The sequence below is a fragment of the Nycticebus coucang genome, chromosome 17 (assembly GCF_027406575.1).
Source record: "Nycticebus coucang isolate mNycCou1 chromosome 17, mNycCou1.pri, whole genome shotgun sequence".
Taxonomy (NCBI): Eukaryota; Metazoa; Chordata; class Mammalia; order Primates; family Lorisidae; genus Nycticebus; species Nycticebus coucang.
In genome coordinates this window covers 36,992,613-37,014,249 of record NC_069796.1, presented here as the reverse complement: position 1 = coordinate 37,014,249, position 21,637 = coordinate 36,992,613, and the positions used below count along the sequence as shown (strand labels likewise).

General features: G+C 49.7%; 2 protein-coding genes across 4 annotated transcripts in view; both read right to left on the bottom strand.

Moving 5' to 3' along the window:
• Nucleotides 1-322: 322 nt before the first annotated feature.
• On the bottom strand, nucleotides 323-6,568 carry REEP2 (receptor accessory protein 2). Of its 3 annotated transcripts, none has more exons than XM_053566050.1 (8): nucleotides 6,323-6,568; nucleotides 4,342-4,414; nucleotides 4,034-4,110; nucleotides 2,643-2,763; nucleotides 2,315-2,428; nucleotides 1,835-1,976; nucleotides 1,611-1,741; nucleotides 323-1,525 (listed from the first exon to the last, which is right to left on the bottom strand). In XM_053566050.1, the coding sequence occupies exons 1-8, from the start codon at nucleotides 6,352-6,354 to the stop codon at nucleotides 1,457-1,459; spliced, it is 759 nt and encodes a 252-aa protein (XP_053422025.1). In that variant the 5' UTR covers nucleotides 6,355-6,568; the 3' UTR covers nucleotides 323-1,456. The 3 variants fall into 3 exon arrangements, with proteins under 3 accessions (XP_053422025.1, XP_053422024.1, XP_053422026.1); XM_053566049.1 differs by having other exon boundaries at nucleotides 1,835-1,982; nucleotides 6,323-6,563; XM_053566051.1 differs by having other exon boundaries at nucleotides 1,835-1,982; nucleotides 4,342-4,489; nucleotides 6,323-6,561.
• Nucleotides 6,569-10,007: 3,439 nt separating this feature from the next.
• The window catches only part of KDM3B (lysine demethylase 3B), a 92,436-nt gene continuing 80,806 nt past the window's right edge, over nucleotides 10,008-21,637 (bottom strand). The window contains exons 22-24 of the mRNA XM_053566031.1: nucleotides 20,096-20,272; nucleotides 14,151-14,285; nucleotides 10,008-11,419 (exon numbers count right to left, since the gene is read on the bottom strand). Of these exons, the coding sequence (XP_053422006.1) occupies nucleotides 11,339-11,419; nucleotides 14,151-14,285; nucleotides 20,096-20,272 (393 nt within the window). The 3' untranslated portion in view covers nucleotides 10,008-11,338. The remainder of the gene's footprint in view (nucleotides 11,420-14,150; nucleotides 14,286-20,095; nucleotides 20,273-21,637) is intronic.

The window sequence follows — 21,637 nt, the reverse complement described above, 5'->3', positions numbered from 1 at the left end:
AAGTAGCTGGGACTACAGGCTCCTGCCACAATGCCTGGCTATTTTTTGTTGCAGTTTGGCCGGGGCCAGGTTCAAACCTGGCACCCTTTGTACGTGGCACTTTTCATGGTACCAGAAAGTCCACTGGGGTTTCAGGTGGGATCCCGAGGGACTATTCTTGGTGGTTGGGGTCCCTTAAAACCATTTTCCCAGACTGTACGAACCCAAGTTCACCTCTCACCTGGGGATCAGTCTGGCCTGCCACCCCCCATCTGCTTCTCGCTTAAGATCCTTCCTACCTTTTGACTGGATGGGGCAAGAACAAAGCAGAGGCCAAAATAAATGAGGTGCCAGAGTTTGGTTTATTGGCTCATCCAATGCCAAAAGTCCAATGGGCACCCTCTCCAAGGAGTTGGGAGCCCCTCAGTGCCCCCGACTTCTGTCTTCTTCACACTCCTGTTGGCCCTGATTGGAGCCACAGCAAAAGCAGGGCCAGGGGGTGGAGTGGAGGCTGGGCTTTGGCAGGGTTTTGCTCATACAGGGCTCAGTCTGCCTAGCACAGCAAGAGAACCCTGGGGCAAGGGAGGACAGGTCACAGGTGAAGAGGAAAGGAGACAGCTCTGCAGGGGCCTTTATAGTAGGCCCTGAGGAGTGGAGGAATCCAGCCAGGGCCAGGGTGGGAATGGGCGACATGAAAGGGATCAAGGGCAGAGGAAGAAGTAAGAGGCTCTTAGACCCCATCTGTCATGGGCTAGGTTCCACTTAAGCTCAGATACTCAGGTGGGAAGAGGGGACCACTGGAGGGTGAGTTCTTCACACAAACTCCCCCTAGCCCTACACCCAGACAGACACATATACACCTTGACACTCCCACCTCTTTATGTGAGGACATGTAGCACACAGCCCTACCCAATGCCCAGGAAAAGAGCCCCCCGCTGCAGCTCTGGCCTGGCCATCCTGGTCACTAAGCACACGCTAACACTCCCCTCTACTCACAGCTGTGGCTTAGAGGCCCTGCCCAAGTTTCTTGAGACCTTCCCTGTTTGCTCCCCTTTTCAGGTGCCTTTCAGCCCATCCTTGGTCCACCTGAGCTGTGACTGGCCTCCACCACCACAAGCAGTGGGGGCATGTAGGACCTTAGAGAAGGGGGTGGCCGTGGTCTTTAGCAAGGCACTGGGTGGGTGGGGGCAGGGTTGGAGCAGGGAGAGTAGTGGGGCGGGCTGAGGAGCCCCTACCTCCTTGGGTAGGCCAGACCTCAGTCCCTGATCCAGCATCTACCTTCAACCCCCACAGCTGGGCCCCCCTCCTCTTTTCCAAGCCCCTTCCAGAGGAGTGGCCACTGGGCAGGCACCAGAAATGGCAGAGGGGCCACAGGGGCCTGGGACACCCGGGCTACTGGCACAGTGTGGAGGAGGGGCTGGGGCTGAGCCCTTCCTGAGGCTTCCTCCTTGCTCTGCAACCGGTGGGGTGGAGGACCTCAGGCTGAGTCACCCCCAACAGAGGTCTTCTTCTTGGGCCGAGTCTTCAGTGTCTTGGAAGTCAGTGGCTGTGGAATGGAGGAGGAAGACAGGGCTCAGCCTTAGAACCACAGCCCCCTCCCCATTTCCCCAGGCTCTGGCCTGTGTGCTCACCTCAGCTTTGGGCACTTTTTTGATGGATCTGGCCCTCTTGGGAGCCTTGTCTCCTGTGTCATCCTCAGAGGTCTCTGTCCGGGGATCTGCCTGGTTTGTGCTAGATCTTAAGCTCAGGGTAGGGTCATCTCCTGGTTGCAAGGAGAAAAGGAGACCAGGGGTCTCTTCCACTCAGCCTCCTTGCACTGGTGGCTCCCTGCCCCCACCCTGGACCCTGTCTGTACCTAAGTCCTCGATGGTGTCCAGGAGGCTACCAGGGCCAGGTCGGAGGCGGCCATCAGGCCCCTGCAGGGGCAGTGCATCCTCATCTCTAATCAGGGTCAGGTCTTGCATGCTGAAGCTTCGGAGCTTCTCTGACAGCACCCCCTGGCCCTAGGGTCACCACCACGCACCGGGAGAGCCGGGGAAAGGGGCGGGGTGGAGATAGAGGTCAGTGCTGGCAGTACCCCCAGGCTCGGTGCTTTCCTCACACTGTCCTCATGTCCTCACCCAGTCCTATCCAGCACTGAGAGGCTGGGGCCATACTGGACAGATGAGGAAACTGTGGCCAGACAGAAGTGATTCAGCTGGACAGGGGTACAGCCAGGACCAGAACCTTGAAGCTTCCACAACCCCAGGGACAGAGTGGACATTGAGGGGCCTGGCCAGAGGCACAAGATGAACAAGGTGGGGGCCCTGGGATTTGGGGCCTGCCCCCATCTCACCTTGGTGGCAGCTGTGACTGCAGCATTGGCGGCCAGGTTGAGGCCCCTCTTGCCTACTCTCATCATGGTCTCATAGCTCTTGTCTCGAGCCTGTGTGATGTACTCATCAATCTCCTGAAGGGTTGGAGGGGAAGGAGGAAGATGTGAGAGGAGAGTGCTGCTGTCAAGGCCTGCCTTACCCTTTTCACACCTGGGCAAAGGTCCTGTCTGTTTCAGGAGGCCACAGTCCTGCCAGGTCACTTCAGGCTCTGACCATCCACAGGGAGAGCCAGGACTGTACATGGCTGCAGGCACTGGGCTGGGAAGTAAGCTGAGAGTGGGGGCAAACCTTCTCCTTGTTGGACAGCGTTGGGTGCACGAACTTGCGGTAGAGCACGCTGGAGCCCTTGGTGTAGGGGGACAGCAGCCATATCACAAAGGCGATCTTGAGCTCAAAGTAGAAAGGGAACCTGTTGAGGAGCAGAGGTGAGCACAGAGTATAGGGCAGGGGGCAGGAGGTGTACGGGGATCAGCGCTAGCCCACATGTGATGGAAACCCCTCACCCCTCAATGTACTGGGGTCCCCCATGGGTCTCGTAAGACTGGTCATTTCTTTCTTTTTTTTTTTTTTTGGCCACGGCTGGGCCTGAACCTATAACCTCCAGTATATGGGGCTGGCGCCCTACTCCTTGAACCACAGGTGCCGCCCAAGACTGGTTATTTCTAATTGCAGTGGCACTGCAGGTGGGAAGGTAAGAAATGACCCCAGAAGGAATTTCCCCCAGCAGTGGCTCTCCTTGCCTCCTCTTCGCACTCCTAGTGAAGACTTCCCTTCCTCTGCCCCAGAGCCAACACCAAGGTGAGTTCTCTAATCTTGCAGGCCTGTGACTGGTCTTCACCCTCTTCTCCTCTTGCCTCCTCCCACAAAGAGGACTGGGCCTACTCTAACAGTGTTCTGGGTCCCCTCCTTGCTGTCATGACATGCCCCTTGTGCTTAGGATTTGTCTCTATTCCCCACACTTCCTTCTCAGGCCACAAACTCCTTCAGATCCCGTCTGTCCTCACAGCACCATCATCAAAGCTCTTTCCTTGGTCGTGTCAAGAGGCAAGTATACTCACTACCTTCCCTTTCTAACTCATCCCTTTCCCAATCCTCTTCCTCTACTAGAACTATTTTTCTCAAGTATGAGAGCCTTGTCTACAAATGCAATGAATTCTTATCCTCTCTCCCTTGGTAAAACTTTCTTCTCTTGAGTCCCACTATTAGTGTTGTCCCTCTTCTAAGAGGCATCTGCTTATTCAGCAAACATTTCTGAGATCCTGCTGTGAATACACAGATGATTGAGATATATCCCTCTCTATAGACGTATAGTCTAGCAGTGCCTAGAGAATGTGCCTCGGAAATGCAAGCATCCACTGTTAATGGGATGAATCACATGCCTGTTTTACGAATAGGGAAACTGAGGCCTAGAGAGCTGTGAGCAGCCTAAGGTCCACAGGCAGTGTGGCAGGTTTCTTGAATTCTTTTGTGCTGCTTTGGCTCCCACCAGAAAGAAAATGGGGTTATGTCTGTTTGTATTCTGCTGACCAAGCCAGGAAATCGGGGGGAATACTGAGGAACCCATAGGACTGCTGGGAGTAGAGGGTGTCTGCCCTGGGTGTCATCTTTTGTTGGGCTGGCTGGTTAGAGAAAGGCAGAGGCCCTGGGCCCTGAGATGAGGGAGGGACTCTGGACCTCACCAGGAGAGCACTATATCCGTGAGTGTCTCAGCCGTGGTGAAGAAGGCAAAGACGATCCAGTACATCATCCATTTCACCTAAGGGTACAGAGGGCAGCATTCACTGGGGTCCTGGGAGGAGGCCAGGAATACTCAGGACCCCCAACCTTGCCTGCTCATGCCAGGAATACAGGGATGGGATGCCCAGGACTCTTCTTTGGCTTAGTCCTTTTAGTAGCTGATGGCACTGGTACAAAGGAATGTGACCCACTGTCCTCCCCTATCTCTGCCATGTGGGCTGGGTGAAGGGGTGAAGGGTCATCCACTCACATATTCCTTCACGTTTTTTGTCTTCACGGCCTTGTAGGAAGAATAGGCTGGGTACAGGGTGCCAAAGATGAGCCTAGGGAGGCAGGCATGGTTACTGGGCCCATCGGACAAGGGCAGTGGCCTCTCCCTCCCAGCTCTGCATCAGCCCCTGGGTAAGTAAGGGGGAAAGGGACAGAATTCCCGAGTGCCACATCAGCTGGACTGATGAACTCAGGTCAGGAGTTAAGGTCAAAGCAGTCAAGACACAGGGGATATATACTAGGCCCCAGCCAGCGAGGGTGATCCTCCTTCCCCCTCCATTGTTCAGTTTTTCTCTAGTCCCTGAGGCAAGGAGAGACCAAGAAGCCAGAGGGCCCACTGTGGTCCCTTTAGCTATGATCCTTGGGGGGTCCTGGGGAGTTGGGCTGAGTGGACGGTTTAGAAAGATCATGAGGATGTCTTTCTTCTTTACTTCATGCCCATTCACACATATCTGCCCTTACCTCCTTGTCTTAGAGCCAGGCTGGGTAGGGCCCCTTTTGCAAGGGAACTCGATACCACCTAACAGGGCATACTACCTGGCAGTCAGAGGCACTACTGTGGCCCTGGGGACCTGGGGAACAGAGGGCACAGGAGGAGGAGGCCCTGGGAAGGGCAAGAGGTTTATTCCTCCATGTAGACGCCTCAGGGACCAGGCTCAGGAGAGGGCCCTGGCTGGCGATCCCATTACAGAGTACAGATGTACAGATAGGACACAGGGGTGGGGATGGGGTGGGGGGAAGAGGACCAATGCCCTTTAGGGAGCTTGTTCAAGCAATAGAGAAACAGCCACCCTGAAGGCCACATGGAAGAAAGAGGCCCCTAGATTTCCCTCTGGGTCAGATGGGAGGAAAGAAATAACGAGACTCCCCGTGAGTCTAGATGAAACCAGGACAGGAGCATGTGACAGCACTGAATGGGAAGAAGGCAGCAGGGTGGGGCTACTGGGGTGTTAGTCCCCATAGTAGAGGCTGAGGGACAGGGTCTTGAGCCAGGGCAGGGTCTTGAGCTGGGGCAGGAGTCAGCCCAGCCCTTTAACAATGAGCAGATGCTATCTGTTCCCACATGGCCCACCTGACAGGGCAGGATACTTCCAAACTGGCCTATGCAGATGGAATGGGGGGCAGTCAGGATACTTTCAAATTGGCCTATGTAGATGGAATGCGGGGCAGAATGCTCAAGGACAAAGTTCAGGTCCCAGCAAGGGGTAGGGGGTTAGCAGGTGGGGTGCGTTCCCTCCTGGAGCCTAGGGAGGGGCCAGGGTCAAAGCTCCACAATGTGGCTGGCAGCCTGGAATGAAGGCCACTGAACATCCTCCCTGCAGTGGCTTTCACAATCGCAGGCTAAGCATACACATCCTCCTCTCCCAGTTACCTCCCACACTTTGTCCTCCAAGCATCTCAGCTTTGATACCCAGACATCCTCCCTGGGGGCTTTAAGGGCATGTGTCCTCATTACCAGTCTCTTGACCATCACTGCAGGGAGGAGGAGGGCCTGGACCCTTTGAGGAGCCAGAGGGGGCTGACTATGGCCCTGCCTTGCTCCCCACTCTTTTCTATTACCCCTCTTCCCCCAGGAGATGGAGGCTCATGTCTGAGGAGCTCAGACCTGCTAAATGGGGGGGGGGGACGGGCCTGCATCCTCTTGTAAATTAAACCGTCCACTCAGCCCTTAGGATGGAAGCATGAGCAGAGAAATTGAAAATAAAAACCGTTTTTAAAATATTGTGGGTGGGGTCCCTGGGAAGCCAGGCCTGTCATGCTCCTTTTATATTCCACCTCCAGGCCTGGGTCCCACATCTCCATGTCTCTGGGGACACCAAATAGGGGAGCTGTGCCTTTAGATGACCCTACCGTGTGAAGCCCGGGAGTAGTCCATCCCCGACTTTAATACCCTCGTCCCTCCATCACTAGCCCGCATCACCCCCCACCGAGGCGCGCCCCGCCGCCGCGGCCGCACTCACACCACCAGGCGAGAGATGATCCAGGACACCATGGCGGGGCCGGGCGTAGCGCGGGGCGGGGACCCGGCTGGGTCGAGGATGCAGCTGCCGGAGGCCCAGCGGCAGCAGAAGCAGCAGGAGCTGCAGGAGCAGCAGCAGCCGCAGCAGCAGCCGCCGCGGGGGCAGCGGAGCGCCGAGCTGCCGCCGTTAAAGGGGAAGTCCCTGCCGCAGCGGCGAGCCGTGGGCTGCGGCGGTTCTTAAAGGGGAGGCCGCGGCGGCGAAGGCGGCGCGCCCCCACGCCTGGCACCTGCTGCGGCCGGGCATGCGCCGCCAATCCTCAGTGCCCAGTCTTCTTCTAATCGTTGGTTCGTCATTCTTGGGTTTGAAGCCCTGGGCTGACGTCCTGGAGGCCTTCGATTCCATCCTGAAACCAGCTCCAGCCCACCTCCTGCGCTCACACCAAGCTGAAAGGCTTAAATATTCAAGGAGGAATAATGGCTAAATTTCTTTCCTTTTTTTTTTTTTTTTAAGAGACAGAGTCTCACTCTATCGCCCTCGGTAGAGTGCCGTGGCGTCACAGCTCACAGCAACTTTCAGCTCTTGGGCTTAGGTGATATCTTGCCTCAGCCTCCCAAGTAGCTGGGACTGCAGGCGCCCGCCACAACGCCTGGCTATTTTTTTGTTGAAGTTTGGCGGGGGCCGGGTTTGAACCCGCCACCCTCCGTGTATGGGGCCTGCACCCTACTCGCTGAGCCAGAGGCGCCGCTCCTCTTCTTCTTTTTGTTTTTTTGCCGTTTTTTTTTTTGCAGGTTTTGGCCGGGGCCGGGTATGAACCGGCCACCTCCAGCATATGGGGCCAGCGCTCTACTCCTTTGAGCCACAGGCATCGCCCTTTTTTGCGGGCTTTTTTTTTTTTTTTTTGGTCTGGGGTCGAGTTTGAACCCACCACCTCTGGTATATGGGGCCGGCGCCCTACTCCTTTGAGCCACAGGCGCCACCTCTTTTTATTTTATTTTTTTTGAGACAGAGTCGCCCTTGGTAGAGTGCTGTGGGGTCACAGCTCACAGCACCCTTAAACTCTTGGGCTTAAGCAATTCTCTTGCCTCAGCCTCCGGAGTAGCTGGGACTACAAGTGTCTGCCACAACACCAGGCTATTTTTTTTTTTTTGGTAGAGACAGAGTTTCACTTTATTGCCCTTGGTAGAGTGCCGTGGCCTCACACAGCTCACAGCAACCTCCAACTCCTGGGCTTAGGCGATTCTCCTGCCTCAGCCTCCCAAGTAGCTGGGACTACAGGCGCCCGCCACAATGCCTGGCTATTTTTTTGTTGCAGTTTGGCCGGGGCTGTGTTTGAACCCGCCACCCTCGGCATATGGGGCCGGCGCCCTACTCACTGAGCCACAGGTGCTGCCCAACACCAGGCTACTTTTTGGTTGTAGTTGTCATTGTTTGGGCAGGCCCCGGCTGGGAACCCGCCAGCTCCAGTGTATGTGGCTGGCGCCCTAGGTGCTGAGGTACAGGTGCTGAGAGGATGGCTAAATTTCTTAAGTGTTTACTGTGTTCCAGGCCCTGTGCTAAGAGCTTCACATTCATTATTTCTTTGAATCCTCTGGACCACCCTATAATAAGACAGAGCTATAATTACCCTCATTTTGAAGATAAGGAGATGGGAAGCTTAGGGAATTACAATAATTTGTTGAGGGTCACAAAACCACCAAGTCAAGCTGCTAAGATATGAACCCAAGAAGTTTACTTCAACAGGCTACATCCTCAAACTGCTGACTAGCTAACTCTTCTCCCCATCAAAGGCCCTGTAAAGACATCCACCTGAACTCAAGTAAAGGTACAGCTGCACCTGTCCATCCAACTCCCCATAATTTCCAATCACCCCCAATTGAAAGAAGGCCTCCTCTGGCCATATGATCTTTTCTTTCTTTTTTTTTGTTAAGAGCCTCACTCCGTTGCCCAGGCTAGAGTTACATAGCATCAGCCTAGCTCACAGCAACATCAAACTCCCAGGTTCAAGCAATCTTCCTGCCTCAGCCTCCCAAGTAGTTGGGACTACAGGCGCCTGCTGTACTAGTAGAGTATAAAGGGTCTCGCTTTGCTCAGGCTGGTCTTGAACTTCTCAGATGAAGAATCCTCCCCCTTGGCTTCCTAAAGTGCTAGAATTATAGGCTCAAGCCACCATGCTCTCACAGCCGGATCTGCTTTTTTATGTTGTCAGTTTCTAAGCTTTGCAGGGAAATGGAGTTTGGTATACTCAAGGTAGATACTCCCCTCAATATCTTTTCAAACAGAAGGGCTAGGAGAAGGACCTGGGACCCATATCAGAGATTTGCCCAGGGATTATAGTTCCTTCCCCATTAACAAACAGTGCTGGCAGTGGATGTCCTAATTCTGAAGACATTTATATCCAAAATGTAGGCTAGCCTGCCTCCTGATTTTCACCAAAGCAAACAAGCTCCAGTATACTTCCCCCTCCCCCTTCTTGTCCCATTTTAAAAGTTTTGCATTCCTCTACCCTGTTGAGGTATAATCCTTCTGGTGACCACAGCATCAATTTGTGCCCATGCAGGCAGAAAGGACACACTCAGAGCTTTGTATTTCAAAGAGTATGGTCTTATTCAAATTCGATCTCTTTGAACCACACAATGGTCTATTTCTAACCTAGTAATTATATTTCTAGGTTCAAATGCTTTCGAAGATATTTTTGAAAGATTCCAGAGAAGCAGCCTCTGATGACCCCACTTGCTATTCTTCCCCCACCCACTTGGTGGAGTGCTGTAGCACAGCTCACAGCAACCTCAAACTCTTAGGCTCAAGTGATTCTCTTGCCTCAGCTTCCCCAGTAGCTGGGACTACAGGCAACCTCCACAACATCTGGCTATTTTTAGAGACGAGGTCTTGCTCTGGCTCAGGCTAGTCTTGAACCTGTGAGCTCAGGCAATCTTCACCCCCTTGGCCTCGCAAGTGTAGGATTACAGGTGTGAGCCACCGGGACTGGCCCACCCCGCCCACTTGCTGTTTTTTTTCTTTATTTTGCAGTTTTTGGCCCAGGCTGTGTTTGAACCCACCACCTCCGGCATATGGGGCCGGAGCCCTACTCCTTTGAGCCACAGGCATCACCCCTTACTTGCTATTCTTTACAACTTCCTCTCCAAAAGGCCTCTTCTAATTGAAATGCAGTTTATTCTCACCCCTCAAGACATTTTACTACTTGATAAACAAAAATAAATCCATCCCACTTGGACCTTCTCCCACCACCTCCAAGGTGGATCTAGGGCCACACTTTTCGTAAGGGGGCAGTCAGAACTCTTGCTTTAAGGAATCCAACAAATGACTCCCCAAAAACCTTGCTTAGGCCACTTACCCTGGCTCTGTCCCCTAAGACTCTGCCCTAGGAAGGAAGGACCCTACCTTTCCTACTCCATTCACAAAGCATAAACTATGAAGAGACCTGCCTCTCCTCCCATCTTCTAATTCATGTAGCCTCTTCTTTTAACCCCTAAGTCCCCCAAACCATACTGACCTCACCCTGGTACTTTGCTTTCTCCCAGCTAGGCACATGTTCAGAAAGCAAAGAGTAACAATTAGGTGCAGCATAGTAATGAAGAACTGGAAATGAATCCTCTACCTCCAATCTAGCCTTCAATTTGATCTTGATTTTAGAAGGCTAGGCACAGGAATAACAGTCCACTCCAAACAGATTTGTTAGATTTTTAATAAGAACATGGAAATCCCAATCAGCCCTTCAACAAAATTAAAATACAAGAAGTGAAATTAAAAGTATTCTACAGTAAATGACTTTTATTTAAAAAAAAAAAAAAAGTAACTGTGAACATATAAACAAGCCTGTAGGGCACTACAGTACAGCTGGAAAGAGATACATTTCCCAATGTACCCATGGGCCAATGAATTCCATCATTTTCAAATAAATTTTTAAAACTCCACTGAGTTGAAAAGTTTTGCTGAAAATATTTCTGGACAAAAAACAAAAAACCTCATGTTGGAAATCAAACTGTCCTTCCTGTTTGGAAACATGAGAGGAGTCCCCAGGGAACGCTGGTAATAGGTGAAAATGGTTCCTGGAGTCACCAGTGTGTACACGCAGAGAACACACCACAGCTCAGACGTGACAAATTCTTTCTCAGGTGACTGTTCCCTCAAGATACGACTGAGATGGGAGGGAAAGAAACTAAAAGAATTCTAAAATGCCAATTCTTTTAAGTTCTGCTTTGGCTGACTTTGTGCTATAATGGGCAGCTGATTTCTAAAAATCATATTTCTTCAAAGAGTTTTTTTGAAAGGAAGACTAAATGTAATGTGCCTTTCCTCATAATCCAGGAAAACAACTGTGGTATTTCAAAAATTCTAAAAATATCTACTTTCATGAAATAGTAACTATTTCACTACAAACCTATTTTTCACTAAATACACACGTTTCCTAATCCTGGAGCCTCCTGGGAAAAGCAGTGGGTTCTCCCTGGGTCCTATACGACTCCAGTGTTCATGGGAAAGAATGTGGGGAATGGCTTCACCCCATCTTCTGGGATGGGCCTTGTAAGAGGTCATGTGCAGAGACACTGTTAGAATTCCACCAGGCATGTTTAAGCAATTACCCCCTACCTGTACCAGTTATATGATTCCCTCTACCTTCAAACACATTCCCACTTAATTAGGCACAAAAGGAAAAGAAAGGTGTGCCCACATTCCTGGTTTCCACAAAATTTCATTCCAAGAGAACGTGCTAGAAAGCCCAGCGATGTTCAGGGAATTTGGATTCCCCAAAGGCCACAGGATGGGGATGTGACACCCTTGACTTGGAGTCTGAAACTGTGTGTGCGAACAGTGCGATGTTCCTGTGTCAACCTTCGGTGTTGAGGCATCATAGAAAAGAGTGGCTGGAGAGTTTGTAATACTGACCACACTGGCTCCAGGTGAAGGACCTCTGCTCCAGCAGAGATCCCTGCTGTTCCCTGTAAGTGTTGTGAATGAAAAACCTGCTTCACAGGGGAGTTTGGAATTTCTCCATGCCTAAGACCTTGCCAATTTGGATTCATGAGCCTTCAGGGTGCCAACAGCATCTTTCACTGCATGGTAAATGATGTTCTTCACCTGGAGAGAGTGATCAACACAGTCAGTTCGTGGTAGCCCCATGATGTATTCTGCAAATGCAAATGTTATGTTCTACCTTGAGCATAAGACTACTGGTTAGTGAGGAAACCCCCAACAATGATTGTGTGCTTCCCAAATAAATCCTCAAGATGATTAACAAGTCACATAGGTCTATGTTCAAAAAGAATGACAAAATCATTTAAAAGGTTAAATAATCACCATCATCAATATGCTCTTCATTTAAGCTCTGTATGTGGACTTTCATTTAATACTTGCCACAATCCTATAAGATAGATTTTATTATTATCCCCATTTACAGATGAGAAACAGAAAAACCAAGGTTCTATGGTTAAGAACCTTGCCTAAGGCTGGGCCCAGTGGCTCATGCCTATAATCCTAGCACTTTGGGAGGCAGAGGCGGGTAAATTGCTTGGGCTCAGGAGTTCTAGACTAACCTGAGCATAAGTGAGACCCTATCTCTAGGAAAAACAGAAAAATTAGCCAGGCATTGTGGTGGGCACCTGTAGTCCCAGCTACTTGGAAGGCTGAGTCAGGAGGATCACTTGAACCCAGGAGTTTGAGGTTACTGTGAACGAGGTTAACACCATGGCACTCTAGTCTAGGAAACAGGGTCACAAACAAACAAACAAAACATAAACCTTGCCTAATGTCCTATAGCTAATAAGGATGCACTAAAACAACAGATGATAAGAAGATTATGGGATGTTTTTTCCCTTTGTGCTTATATTTATTTTCTTATTTGTTTAAAAGGAACAAACATTGCTGGGTGAGGTGGCCCATGCCTATAATCCCAGCACTCTGGGAGGCCAACATGGGTAGATTGCCTCAGCTTAGGAGTTTGTGCCATCCTGAGCAAGAGCAAGACCCCATCCCTAAAAAAACAGCCAGGTGTTGCGGCAGGTATGTATAGTCCCAGCTACTTGGAAGGCTGAGGCAAGAGAATCGCTTAAGCCCAGGAGTTTGAGGTTGCTGTGAGCTACGACGCCATGGTACTCTACCAAGGGTAACAAAGTGAGACTCTGTCTCAATTAAAAAAAAAAAAAAGAGGGTAGTGCCTGTGTCTCAAGGAGTAGGGCACTGGCCCCATATACTGGGGGTGGTAGGTTCAAGCTTGGCCTTGGCCAAAACTGAAAAAAAAAAAAAAAAAAGAAAAGAAAAGCCACTTGAAACTGCCAGATCTTTAACCAAAGACCACCCAAGCCACAGGCATGCTGGAGGAAAGAGGCCACAAGGAAAAGCTATTTGCGTATTCAAATTGCTGAAGCTCTGCCCAGAGTGCTTCATTAGTCTTTGTTCTTTTTTTGGAGACAGAATCTTAAGCTGGGTAGAGAGCCATGGTGTCACAGCTCACAGCAACCTCAAACTCTTGGGCTTAGGCAATTCTCATGCCTCAGCCTCCGAAGTAGCTGGGACTACAGAAGCCCGCCACAACATCTGGCTTTTTTTGTTGTTGTTGTTGCAGTTGTCAATGTTTAGCTGGCTCACACCAGGTTCAAACCTGCCAGCCTTGGTGTATGTGGTCAGTGCCCTACCCACTGAGCTATGGGTGCCACCTCTTTGTTCTTTCTAAAGCAACTAAAGTGCCCCAGTGTATTAATAATGAAATTCTGCCCGCTTGGTGCCTATAGCTCAATGGCCAGGGCCCAGCCACATACACTGGAGTTGGCAGGTTCGAATCCAGCCTGGGCCTGCCAAACAACAATGACAACTACAACCAAAAAAGAGCCTAGCATTGTGGTAGGCCCCTGTAGTCCCAGCTACTTGGGAGGCTGAGGCGAGAGAATCGTTTAAGCCCAAGAGTTTGAGGTTGCTGTGAGCTGTGATGCCTCATCACTCTACCAAGGGCCACATAGCAAGACTGTCTCAAAAAAAAAAAAAAAAAAATGAAATTCTGCCCTTAAAATTCTAATCCATTTGGGGCGGCACCTGTGGCTCAGTGAGTAGGGCGCCGGCCCCATATGCCGAGGGTGGCGGGTTCAAACCCAGCCCCGGCCAAACTGCAACAACAAAAAAAAATAGCCGGGCGTTGTAGCGGGCACCTGTAGTCCCAGCTGCTCGGGAGGCTGAGGCAAGAGAATCGCGTAAGCCCAAGAGTTAGAGGTTGCTGTGAGCCGTGTGACGCCACGGCACTCTACCCAAGGGCGGTACAGTGACACTCTGTCTCTACAAAAAAAAAAAATTCTAATCCATTTCAAGAGAGGAAACCTAATCTGATGTCCAGCTCTGTTCTTCAAAGATAAAAGAATCCTGAGCCCTGTGAATAAGTTGTTAGGGTCATGGACTATAATCCCTAGTAGAACTCTAAGAAACTGAGTCTACAAAGAAGTTTGCTATGAGAAGCAGCTTCAAGGACAATACCTCTTCTCGGAAATGTTCAGAACACAATGCCATACGGCTGTTCTACCTGCTCAAGGAGGTCAGCCTAGTCAATTACTAACACTAAATACACTACACCTCCCAAAGGTAGAGAAACGAGGACCATCACACTGGAAATGGTTAAGTTAAAAGATGACTATTCTCTAAACAAATCTGAAGAGGAATGATTAAATCCTTCCTGAAAGGGGCTCCCTAATCACCTGAGTTTCTTGAGACATTTCTCCTCCATAGTTAGGACCTGCAGAGAATATTCTCAGAAAAGAGAATGTGCTTCTGTGTTTGCATGTGTGAATGCAATAAGAAGGCAGAGTGGGGATTAAAGAGTGTTATTTACCTGCAGTTTATCCTCATGATTTGTATGAGTGTTAGAGAGATGCCTGAATTCCTGAGTCAGGCGGAAACAGTGCTTTACATGTTCTGGAGATACAAAATCTTCTGCTACTTTTATGCAACTGTATAGATTGTGAACCTGGGAAGGAAAAAAGTACAGAAGGGAAACATCAGATAATGGAGATTCAGTAATACATGGAAAATGTCCACAATATAGTTTTAAAAAACCCACTTTAGGGCGGCACCTGTGGCTCAAAGGAGTAGGGCGCTGGTCCCATATGCTGGAGGTGGCGGGTTCAAACCCAGCCCTGGCCAAAAACTGAAAAAAAAAACAACTCGCTTTAAAAATACTTGGGCGGCGCCTGTGGCTCATTCGGTAAGGCGCCGGCCCCATATACCGAGGGTGGCGGGTTCAAACCCAGCCCCAGCCAAACTGCAACCAAAAAATAGCTGGGCGTTGTGGCGGGTGCCTGTAGTCCCAGCTACTCGGGAGGCTGAGGCAAGAGAATCGACTTAAGCCCAGGAGTTGGAGGTTGCTGTGAGCTGTGTGAGCCCACGGCACTCTACCGAGGGCCATAAAGTGAGACTCTGTCTCTACAAAAAAAAAAAAAATAATACTTATAGTAGGGCGGCGCCTGTGGCTCAGTGAGTAGGGCACCGGCCCCATATGCCGAGGGTGGAGGGTTCGGACCCAGCCCCGGCCAAACTGCAACCAAAAAATAGCCTGGCGTTCTGGCAGGTGCCTGTAGTCCCAGCTACTCGGGAGGCTGAGGCAAGAGAATCGCCCTAAGCCCAGGAGTTGGAGGTTGCTGTGAGAGGCCACGGCACTCTACTGAGGGCCATAAAGTGAGACTCTGTCTCTACAAAAAAAAAAAAAAAAAATACTTATAGTAGGGCAGCGCCTGTGGCTCAGTAAGTAGGGCACCGGCCCCATATGCCGAGGGTGGCGGGTTCAGACCCAGCCCCGGCCAAACTGCAACCAAAAAATAGCCAGGTGTTGTGGCGGGCGCCTGTGGTCCCAGCTGCTCGGGAGGCTGAGGCAAGAGAATCACGTAAGCCCGAGAGTTGGAGGTTGCTGTGAGTTGTGTGACGCCATGGCACTCTACCCGAGGGCGGTACAGTGAGACTCTGTCTCTACAACAAAAAAAAAAATGTTTTAACACAATAACTAAGAGGGTGCCCTGAAGGCTATGTTAACCATCTTGATTAAAATATTTCAGATTGTATATAAAACCAGCACATTATACTCCATTAATGTATACAGCTATGATTTAATTTAAAAAATACTTATAGTATTCTATTTTTATAATTATAACAGAACAACTTTCCATGGAAATTTATAAATAAAAATGTTAGTGTTTGGCTAGATATAGTAACCTACACCTATAATCCCAGCACTTTGAAAGGCCAAGGAGGGAATATCATTTGAGGCCAGGTCAAGACCAGCCTGGGCAACATAACAAGACCCTATCTCTACAAATACATGCACCAAATAGCCAGGTATGGTGGTGCATGCCTATAGTCCCAGCTACGCTGGAGACTGAGGCAGGAGGATCGCTTGAGCGATCCAGGAACTTGAGGTTATAGTGACTATGACACTTTACCCTAGCCTGGGTTGCACAGTAAGACCTGTCTCAACCCCACTCCGCAAATATGAACCAGAAAAGCCCCTCCAAAATACAAAAAACATTAGAATTTACACAGAAAATGGTATGAAAAAATGAACATCAGTGGGCGGCACTTGTGGCTCAGTGAGTAGGGCGCCGGCCCCATATACCGAGGGTGGTGGGTTCAAACCCAGCCCTGGCCGAACTGCAACAAAAAAATAGCCCGGCGTTGTGGCGGGTGCCTGTAGTCCCAGCTGCTCGGGAGGCTGAGGCAAGAGAATCGCTTAAGCCCAAGAGCTGGAGGCTGCTGTGAGCTATGTGACGCCAAGGCACTCTACAGAGGGCAATAAAGTGAGACTCTGTCTCTACAAAAAAAAAAAAAAAAAAAAACGAACTTCAGGCTCGCGCCCATAGCTCAGTGGTTAGGGGGCCAGCTACATATAACGAGGCAGGCGAGTTTGAACCTGGCCCAGGCCTGCTAAAAAACGATGACAACTACAAAAAGAAAGAAAAAACAGCCAGGCATTGTGGCCAGCACTTGTAGTCCCAGCTACTGGGGAGGCTGAGGCAAGAGAATCACTTAAGCCCAAGAGTATGAGGTTGCTGTGAGCTGTGACACCACAGCATTCTACTGAGGGTGACACAGTGAGACTCTGTCTCAAAAAAAAATTAATAATAATAAAAAGAAACCCCATGATTGCATTAATGTACACAGCTATGATTTAATAAAAAAAGAAAAAAATTATATATCTGTATATATTTTATATATATATATATCAAACTTTTTTTTTTTTTGTAGAGACAGAGTCTCACTTTTATGGCCCTCTGTAGAGTGCCGTGGCATCACACAGCTCACAGCAACCTCCAACTCCTGGGCTTAAGCGATTCTCTTGCCTCAGCCTCCCGAGTAGCTGGGACTACAGGCGCCCGCCAGAATGCCAGGCTATTTTTTGGTTGCAGTTTGGCCGGGGCCAGGTTTGAACCAGCCACCCTCGGTATATGGGGCCGGCGCCTTACCGACTGAGCCACAGGTGCCGCCCTATACATCAAACTTTTGACAAGTAGCCTATCCTGAGGTGAGGTAGGAAATTACAGTGGGATGGTAGGATAGCGGATGGATAAGGGGTATGGTACAGGCTAGGTATGGTGTGGTGGCTCATGCCTGTAATCATAGCATTTTGAAAGACTGAAGTGGGAGGATCCCTTGAGGCCAGCAGCTCCGAGCCTGAGCAAGAGCAAGACCCCTTATCTACTAAAGATAGAAAAATTAGCTGGGCCTGGTGGCACACAGGAGGCTATTTGAGAGGTTGAGGCAGGACTGCTTGAATCCAGGAGTTTGAGGTTGCTGTGAGCTAGGTTGAGGCCATGGCACTCCACTACCCAGGTAACAGAGTGAGAATCTGTTTTAGAAATAAATAAATAAATAAAATAGGGGCAGCGCCCATAGCTCAGTGGGTAGGGCACCAGCCATATACACGGAGGCTGGCAGGTTCAAACCCAGCCTGGGTCAGCTACACAATAACAACTGCAACCAAAAAATAGCCGGGTGTTGTGATGGGCACCTGTAGTCCCAGCTACTTGGGAGGTTAAAGCAAGAGAATCGCTTAAGCCTAAGAGTTTGAGGTTGCTGTGAGCTGTGACGCCACAGTACTCTACTGAGGGTGACATAACGAGCCCCTGTCTCAATAAAAAAAAAAAAATAGGGCAGCTCCCATGACACAGTGGTTATAGCGCCGGCCACTTGCACTGAGGGTGGTGGGTTTGAACCCAGCCCGGTCCAGTTAAACGACAATGACAACTGCAACAAGAAAATAGCTGGCTGTTGTGGCAAGTGCCCGTAGTCTCAGCTACTTGGGAGGCTAAGGCAAGAGAATCGCTTAAGTCCAAAGAGTTTGATGTTGTTGTGAGCTGTGACGCCATGGCACTCTATAGAGGGCGACATAGTAAGACTCTGTTTCAAACAAAATAAATAAATAAAAATAAAAATAAAATAAAATGCTAGGGCTCGGTGCCTGTGGCTCGAGTGGCTGGGGCGCCAGCCACATACACCTGAGCTGGCGGGTTCGAATCGCTCCCAGGCCCGCCAAACAACAATGACAACTGCAACCAAAAAATAAGCAGGCGTTGTGGCAGGTGCCTGTGGTTCCAACTACTTGGGAGGCGGAGGCAGGAGACTCGCTTGAGCCCAGGAATTGGAGGTTGCTGTGAGCTGTGATGCCATAACACTCTAACACAGGGGGACAGCTTGAGGATCTATTTTAAAAAAAAAAAAAAAATAAATAAATAAATAAAATAATAAAATAAAATGCTAGGATGCTGGGCCTGATGGCTCATGCCTGTAATCCTAGCAGTCTGGGAGGCTAAGGCAAGTAGATTGCTTGAGCTCAGGAGTTTGAGACTAGTCTGACCAAGAGTGAAACCCCATCTCTCCTAAAAATAAAACAAATAGCCAGGTGTTGTGGCGGGTGCCTAAAATCTCAGCTACTTGGGAAACGGAGGCAGAGGCCAGAGGATTGCTTGAGACCAAGAGGTTGGGGTTTTATGAGGTATGATAATGCCATGGCATTCTATCTTGGGCAACAGAGGAAGACTAACTCAAAATAAAAAAAAAAAAAAGAAAAGAAAACAAAGGGCAGTGCCCATAGCTCAGTGGGTAGGGCACTGGCCACATACACTGAGGCTGGCAAGTTTGAACCTGGCCTGGGCCAGCTAAAAAAAACAAAAAACAAACAAACAAAAAAAACAACGACAGCTGCAACAACAACAAAAATAGCCAGGTGCTGTGGCGGGCACCCATAGGCCCAGCTACTTCGGAGGCTGAGGTAAGAGAATCACTTAAGCCTAAGACTTTGAGGTTGCTTTGAGTTGTGACACCACGGCACTCTACCCAGGGTGACATAAGACTCTGTCTCAAAAAAAACCAAAAGAGCAAGAAAACAGAAGGGTATGGTATGGGTAATTGGTTGGAACTTATCAATTTAATTGTCTGCACAGTTTAAAATTTTTATTTATTTATTTCTTTAGACAGAGTCTCATTTTGTCACCCTCTGTAGAGTACCGAGGCATCATATCTCACAGCAACCCAAATTCTTGGGCTCAAGCAATCCTATCGCCTTAGTCTTCCAAGTAGCTGGGACTATAGAGGCCCACCATAATGCCCAGCATTTTTTTTTTTTTTTAGAGACAGGGTCTCACTCTTGCTCAGGATGGTCTTGAACTCCTAAGCTCAAGCAATTTACGTACCTCAGCCTCCCAGCATGCTAGGATTACAGGTGTGAGCTACCATACCCTGCCTCTCCTTAAAATTTTTATTTTTTGAGACAGCCTCACTTCGTCACCCTGGATACAGTGTTGAGTCGTCACAGCTCATGGCAACCTCAGACTCTCGGGCTCAAGCGATTCTCTTGCCTCAGCCTCCTCAGTAGCTGGGACTGCAGGTGCCCACCACAATGCCCGGCTATTTTTCGAGACGGGGGTCTCACTCTAGCTCAGGCTGTTCTTGAACCTGTGAGTTCAGGTAATATGCCCACCTCAGCCTCCCAGAGTGCTGGGATTATAGGTGTGAGCTACTGTGCCTGGCCTTGCTTATAATTTTTAAAACGAGCATTAAAATTACAAGTAAGAAGGGTGGCACCCGTAGCTCAGTGGGCAGGGCGCTGGCCACACACACTGAGGCTGGTGGGTTGAACCTGGCCTGGGCCTGCTAAAACAACAATGACAACTGCAACAACAACAAAAAAAATAGTCGGGTGTTTTGGCGGGTGACTGTGGTCCTAGCTTTTGGGAGGCTCAGGCAAGAGAATCATTTAAGCCGAAGAGTTGGGGCAGCACCTGTGGCTCAGTCGGTAAGGCACCGGCCCCATATACCGAGGGTGGCGGGTTCAAACCCGGCCCCAGCAAAACTGCAACAAAAAAATAGCCAGGCGTTGTGGCGGGCGCCTGTAGTCCCAGCTGCTTGGGAGGCTGAGGCAAGAGAATTGCTTAAGCCCAGGAGCTGGAGGTTGCTGTGAGCTTGTGTGATGCCATGGCACTCTACCCAGGGCCATAAAGTGAAACTCTATCTCTACAAAAAAAAAAAAGCCCAAGAGTTGGGAGGTTGCTGTGATCTGTGACGCCACAGCACTCTACCGAGGGCGACAAAAGAGACTCTGTCTCAAAAAAAAAAAAAAGAAAAGAAAAGAAAAAAAGAATTACAAGTAAGAAAATTGAAAACCAAAACATAAGTTATAGTTTAAGAGAAATCAATCTAATATAGCCATTTATATCTCTTTTTAGATTAGCAAGAAAGGGAGAAATAAGGAAGCCCATGGAACTGCTGAACCCAGCCCCACAGGGAACCTACCTGGTGTGGGGCTCCAGCAGGTATGAAGACAGCATCACCTAGAAACTGCACAATGGCCCAGCCTTGCACACCATACTCCTCATAAAGTCGCTTACGGAGGGTCTGGTCCAGGTACCAACTTTGGTCATGAATTGGGTCATGATCAGGAGGATTCTCTTGGCCTTGCTCTTCTCCAACCTGAAGCCGTCATAAACATCCCAAGAAAGAAAACTTAAAATTTGTTAACAGGCCAGGCACAGTAGATAGCTGGAGTTCAGGAGTAGGAGACCACCCTAACAAACAGTGAGACCCTGTCTCTACTAAAAAGTAGAAAAACTAGCCCAGTATAGTGGTGGGTACCTGTAGTCCCAGCTACTTAGGAGCCTGAGGCAGGAAGATTTCTTAAGCCCAAGAGTTTGAGGTTGCTATGAACTATGGTCACATTCTACCCAGGGTGACAAAGTGAGACTGTCTCAAAAAAGAAAAAAAAGGGGTGGTGCCTGTGGCTCAAAGGAGTAGGGTGCCGGCCCCATATGCCAGCGGAGGCGGGTTCAAACCCAGCCCTGGCTAAAAACTGCAAAATAAATAAATAAATAAATAAATAAAGGGAACCCATATTTCTTCATTAAAAAAAATAAAAATAGGCTGGATGAGGTGGCTCACGCTTGTAATCCCAGTACTTTGGGAGGCCAAGGTGGGTGGACTGCACTGAGCTCAGGAGTTCCAAACTAACCTGAGCCAGAGTGAGACCCTATCTCTAAAAACAGCCAGGCACTGTGGCGGATGCCTGTAGTCCCACCTACTTGGGAGGCTGAGGCAAGAGAATCACTTTAGCCCAACAGTCGGAAGTTGCTGTGAGCTATGATGCTACAGCACACTACTGAGGGTGACAAAGTGAAACTGTCTCAAAAACAAAAAAAAAAATTATTTTTATATTTATTTATTTATTTTTTGTAGAGACAGACTCTCACTTTATTGCCCTTGGTAGAGTGCCAGGGCATCACAGTTCACAGCAAACCCCCAACTCCTGGGCTTAAGCAATTCTCCTGCCTCAGCCTCCCGAGTAACTGGGATTACAGGTGCCTGCCACAACGCCTGGCTATTTTTTTGTTGCAGTTTGGCCAGGGCCAGGCTTGAACCCGCCACCCTCAGTATATGGGGGCAGCACCCTACCCACTGAGCCCCAGGTGCCGCCCAGTCAACAGGTCTTTTTTTTTTTTTTGTAGAGACAGAGTCTCACTGTACTGCCCTCGGGTAGAGTGCCATGGCATCACACGGCTCACAGCAACCTCTAAGTCTTGGGCTTATGCGATTCTCTTGCCTCAGCCTCCCGAGCAGCTGGGACTACAGGCGCCCGCCACAACGCCCGGCTATTTTTTTTTGTTGTTGCAGTTTGGCGGGGGCTGGGTTTGAACCCGCCACCCTCGGCATATGGGGCCGGCGCCCTACTCACTGAGCCACAGGCGCCGCCCCAGTCAACAGGTCTTTAATGTCAAGACACTCCACATGAGAAACCCTCAGCAGGCTAGCTTGGCCTCCCAATCACTGGAGCTGAGAGCACAG